The sequence below is a fragment of the Muntiacus reevesi genome, chromosome 9, assembly GCF_963930625.1.
Source record: "Muntiacus reevesi chromosome 9, mMunRee1.1, whole genome shotgun sequence".
NCBI classification, from domain to species: domain Eukaryota; kingdom Metazoa; phylum Chordata; class Mammalia; order Artiodactyla; family Cervidae; genus Muntiacus; species Muntiacus reevesi.
The window spans coordinates 43152157-43158028 of NC_089257.1; the positions used below are offsets into that span (position 1 = coordinate 43152157).

Consider the following 5872-nt stretch of genomic DNA (forward strand, 5'->3'; position numbering starts at 1 on the left):
TTCACTAAATGAAAAAAATTGGAGGAGGATTGTTGCTTTTATCAATAAAGGTGAAAAGGGAAAAGAATGCTCAGCATTAGTTTTGCACCTAACCATCATAGAGGAGCGCACACCAAGAGCGGCAGGACTGATACTGCATGAACCTTCCCTGGGAACTGTTCTCAGCATCGCAGCATCAGCCTTCAGAGCTTTCTACTGTGTCAGTGAGCATTTATGCCTTATCTCAATTATTTTTGCATCCATTAGCAAGTTGTGTCATAAAGTTATTTTTGCTTTACTCTATTTTGACTTACCAAAGATTTCATAAGAATGATCTACTTGGAAAATAATTGCAAACAAAGCAATGGACAAAAGATATATCTCCAGAATATATAAGCAGTCATATAGCTCAATATCAGAGAAACAAACAGCCCAATCAACAAATGAGCAGAAGACCTAAATGAACATTTCTCCAAAGAAGTAATACAGATGGTCAATAAATACATGAAAAGGTGCCCAACATCACTCATTATTAGAGAAATGCAAATAAAAAATACAGCAAGGTATCACCTCAGACCAAACAGAATTGCCATTATTAAAAAAACTACAATGATAAATGCTGGAGACGATGTGGAGAAAAGGAAACTCTTTTGTACTGTTGGTGAGAGTATAAATTGGTACAGCTACTATGAAGAGCAGTATGAAAATTCCTTAACAAACTAGGAATAAAACTACCGTATGACCCAGCAATTCCACTACCAGGCATATATCCTGAGAAAACCACAATTCAAAAAGACCTGTGTACCCCAATATTCATTGCATCACTATTTACAATAGCCAGGGCGTGGAAGCTGGCTAGATGTCCATCAACAGATGAATGGATAAAGAAGCTATGGTACATAGACACAGTGGAATATTACTCAGTCATAAAAGGAACGAATTTGAGTCAGTTGTTGTGAGGTGGATTAACCTAGAACCTATTATCAGAGTGAAATAAGTCAGAAAGAGAAAAAACGAATATTACATATTAGCACATATATATGGAATCTAGAAACATGCACTGATGAACATATTAATAGAGAAGAAATGGAGACACAGAGGTAGAGACTGGAATGCTGGACACAGTGGGGGAAGGAAAGGGTAGGACAAGTTGAGAAAGCAGCATTGAGAAGTGCACACTCTCATGCAAAATACACCACTAGCAGGAAGCTGCTGTAGAATACAAGGATCCCAGCGTGGTGCTCTGTGATGACCTAGAGGGGTGAGATGGGGTGGGGAAGGGAGGCTGAAGAGGGAAGGAATATATATAATTATAACGGATCCTCGTTGATGTATGGCAAAGACTACCACAGCATTGTAAAGCAATTATCCTCCAATTAAAAAAAAAAGAATGTCCTACTTTTGGATAATAGAAAAACCTTTATTTGTATCTTTTTCATTTCTTTTATCAATGTCTTAAAGTTTCAGTTACCTCCTCTCTCTGATTTATGGCAACCTTTATTCCAACTTGACTGACATTTCATGATTTTCACTGTATTTTAGGGAATATGCAATTTTGTTCTTGGAGGGCTTTCCTAAAAACCTTATTTTAATCTACTTTCCTCTAACAGTCTCTCTCCAAAGGCAATGCATTTTACATTTTGATTTCTCATCAATAAATATAGAAGCACCTCTTTCCTGTAGATCATGCCATTTTCTTAATATGCAAAATCACTTGTAGACTCTTCTTGCTTTAAATAGCATTTGCTTTTTTAAAATTCTTATGACATTAATATATACTATAAACTTCTCCTAGCTTTTCCATTGTTCATTGGAACATGATTATGTCCTCTTGGTAGAAAACAAAATGGTGACCTTCTCTCTGATCTGCTTGGTCTTTGCACCATAAATAATGGGGTTGAGTGCAGGTGGGATAACAATGTAGAGGTTGGCAAACATGATGTGGAAAGTGTGGGAGACATTGTGTCCAAAGCGGTGGGCAAGAACGGAGAAAACGGCAGGTGTATAAAACATGAGGATGACACAGACATGGGAACCACAGGTGCCCAGGGCCTTCTGGCGGGCTTCTTGGGAGGGGAGGCGGAAGACAGCACAGAGGATGAGTGTGTAAGAAACAGCAATGAGGATCACATCTGAGATGACTGTCATGATGGGAACACAAAAACCATACCAGATGTTGATGGAGATGTCCGCACAGGCGAGCCGGGCAACACCTATGTGCTCACAGTATGTGTGTGGTATGATGCGTGTCCTACAGAAAGGTAGGCGTGTGAGCAAGAATACAACTGGCAGGATGATGCAGAAACTACGAAAGGAGATTCCCACCACAATCCTGATGATGGTCTTGGGGGTCAAGATAGTGTTGTATCTCAAGGGAGAACTGATGGCCACATAGCGGTCAAATGCCATGGCCATCAGGATGGCTGAATCCAGCACAAAGCTATAGTGGAGGAAGAACATTTGTGTGAGGCACCCTGGGAATGTGATTTCTTGAGCCCCAAGCCAAAAGATACTGAGTATTTTAGGAACACCAGCTGTGGACAAGATGAGGTCAGTCATGGCCAGCATGGAGAGAAAGAAGAACATGGGTTCATGAAGGCTGCGTTCTACCAAGATTAGGTAGAGAAGGATGCAGTTTCCCACAATGGCTACCATATAGATGATACAGAAGGGAATCCCAATCCACACATGGGCGTGCTCCAGGCCTGGGATCCCCACCAGAATGAAGGGTCCTGGGTTGTCACTGCTCAGGTTGAAAAGGACCATAGCAGACCAGGATGGCACAAGTCTCAGTTCCTAAGGACAAAGGGTGATAAATGTTAGGCTCACTTGAGTCACTTTCAGTTCCAACAACACATTGCTGCTGCTGCTAAGTCGTTTCATTTGTGTCGGACCTTGTGTGACCCCACAGATGGCAGCCCATCAGGCTCTTCTGTCCCTGGGATTCTCCAGGCAAGAATACTGGAGTATGTTGCCATTTCCTTCTCAATTATAATTCAAAGTGTATAATTCAACTGTCTAATTATAATTCAAAGTGAGATAACTTTGTAGTGAAGAAAGATTGTTAGGTAGTTGGCAGGTAACATGCATAAATTCACACTGTGTGATATATATCGGAACATACAGTTACTTTACCTAAAGAAAATATCTTATTTACTTTGACCATCTTTCATGATTTATACAGCTTTTCCAGGGAGTTTTTCATATTGGCATCAATCATTCTTTTGATTATGCAGTGTAATTCTATTACAAACTACCAATTTACAGGGCATATTTTCCCATGGGTTGGTGGATTATAATTATCATGACTTTATGGATATCATTAAGGGATTCACAGGGGGCGCTAGTGGTAAAGAACCCATCTGCCAACGCAAGCAACTTAAGAGATGAGGGTTTGAACCCTGAGCCAGGAAGATCCTCTGGAAGAGGGCATGGCAATTCACTCCAGTATTCTGGCCTGGTAAATCCCGTGGACAGAGGAGTTTGGTGAGCTACAGTCCATAGGGTCACACAGAGTCAGACTCGACTGAAGAGACTTAGCAGGCATTCATGAACATCATTGGCTAATATCAACTTCTGTCACTGTCCCAGGCAATCATTCACTCTTTTCAAGCTTCATGGTGACTGTGCTTCTTCAATTTGTGAAGTCCACATCACTTTTTTCCATTCAAAAACCTAATTCAGTTTAGCCAACACTGCCCGAGTTCTTATACTATGCTGAAAAACAGGTGTAACTTAAATTTAAATTTTAAAATCCCGTACACTTGAGCTCATGAATTCTTGTTCCTTCAAAAATACTGTTTTCCAGAACTCAGTAAATTCTACAGCTTTATACTACCCTAAAGCTTTGGGCTTAATAACAATTTTGATCAAGATTTCTGTCCAAAAGAATTATTTCTTTGCAAATACACATTCTATTTGATAGACATGTCGACTCCAGGACATATAGTCTTTTAGATATACACATACTTATTAGTACTTAAATTCTCAAGCATGCCTTGATCTATACTCACATTCTCTCATACATTTTACCATCATGTATTTATCTACACATAATCTTATGCAAACCTGAAATCCCTCTTCCCCTCTCTCTCTCACGCAAACATACATATATCCACACATTATTATACATATACACTCATATGCACACACCATACACGCCTATAACAAACACCTATATAAAACACCTATAACAAATAAACATGTAATATAAAAAATACTGCATGATTGAATTGTACCATTGCCATTTTCTTTGTAAATTACCAGAATCTTTACTCTGGGAATAAATCTTTTAAAGACTAGGTCCTCGAAATTTTGCTATTTGCAGCAACACGGATGGACTTGGAAGGTGTGCTAAGTGAAATAAGTCAGACAGAGAAAGACAAATATTGTATGATATCACTGATATGTGGAGTCTAAAAAAATACAACAAAGCTGTAAATATAAGAAAAAAAGAAGTAGGCTCACATATATAGGGGATAAGCCAATAGTTACCATTGTGGAGAAGTAGAGGAAAGAGCAATATAATGGTCAGCGAGTGGGAGGTATAAGCTATTGGGTATAACAGGTTACAAGGATATATTATACAACCTGGGAAAAATAGCCAATAATTTTTCTTATGTGGACCATTTTTAAAGTCTTTAGTTTGTTACACTACTGCTTCTGTTTTATGTTTTGGTTTTTTGGCTGAGAGGTATATGGGCTCTTACATTGAACCCACACTCCCTGCATTGAAAGACAAAGTCTTAACCACTAGACTGACAGGGAAGTCCCCATATAACCAATATTTTGTAATAACTGTAAATGGACTGTAATCTTTAAAAACAGTATAAAAACTGATGCACTTCCCAGGTGTGAATAAAGATGAGCTGTTGCCTTGAGGCCAGGAGAGGAGAGCAGTGAAGGTGATGAGGCAGTTGTAGACTTTGACTGTTTACAGGACAAAGATGTTTGTGACTCAGCTGTTCAAATTATTATTAATGAACATTATGAACAAAAATAAGACTAGGTTCTTCAACCTTCCTGATCCAGTAATGCATCTACATAGCAAATGATTTCTATTCTAGAGATAACTAACCACACAGAAAGACCAGGGACTCCCAGGATCAGCACTGAGGGGAAGCTTGTGATGGCCACATGCCTCAGACTCCTAACCTGACAAGGTCAAAACTCATACTCAGCTTTATCCCTACAGGAACTTTTTACCGTGTTCTTAGGCCCAGTTCACGATACCTTCCATCTCCCAAGCCAGAACTTAGTGTCTTCACTCTTCTGCTTTTGCCAAAGAAAAATCAGGTGCTCTGTTCTTTCTGACCTTCCCTTATCTATAAGCAAAATCAAATTTCTTACAGAAACTCAAACTCTCCTCTAGTGTCTCTGGAATTCGTATGTTCTGGGTTCTGGGAACACAGTGCAGAGTTCAGACATTGGCCCACAGACCAACCCCTTAAATGCTAAGTGTTTGCATTCTCTGTCACCGCCTTCATTCAGTTCTCTTATCCACTGGAAGTCTAGATCTCACTTATTGCCAACAGTAGAGATTTAATTAGGTTATGCAGCCTTTGTGTTGAAAATCCCTCTTCTGTGCTGCTCACATACTCAAACAATACATGGCACCAACCAGCACCTGGAAACCATATACTCTGAATCACAGCTCTTCCAGCTGGTCTGAAATCATCTTTTCTTCAGACATGTGTGAGGAACGGTCTTCTCTAGTTTTTATATTTTCGTGCACTCAAACACAACAGATGTTTCTACAGTCATGCAGAAACATTTACAGACACACACATGGGCACACAAAGTTAGTTCTGAGGCTTGTCATTTCACAGCTCAGACAAATCTACAATGTGGGGCATTCTACCAAACAACCTGGTCTTCTCAAAATGTCAATGCC

General features: G+C 39.6%; 1 protein-coding gene across 1 annotated transcript; it reads right to left on the reverse strand.

Annotated features, from left to right (window-relative positions):
- Positions 1 to 1800: 1800 nt before the first annotated feature.
- On the reverse strand, positions 1801 to 2745 carry LOC136174524 (olfactory receptor 52H1-like). The gene has a single exon (XM_065944702.1). It carries the CDS (start codon positions 2743 to 2745, stop codon positions 1801 to 1803), a length of 945 nt encoding a protein of 314 aa, XP_065800774.1.
- Between the last annotated feature and the right edge of the window lie 3127 nt (positions 2746 to 5872).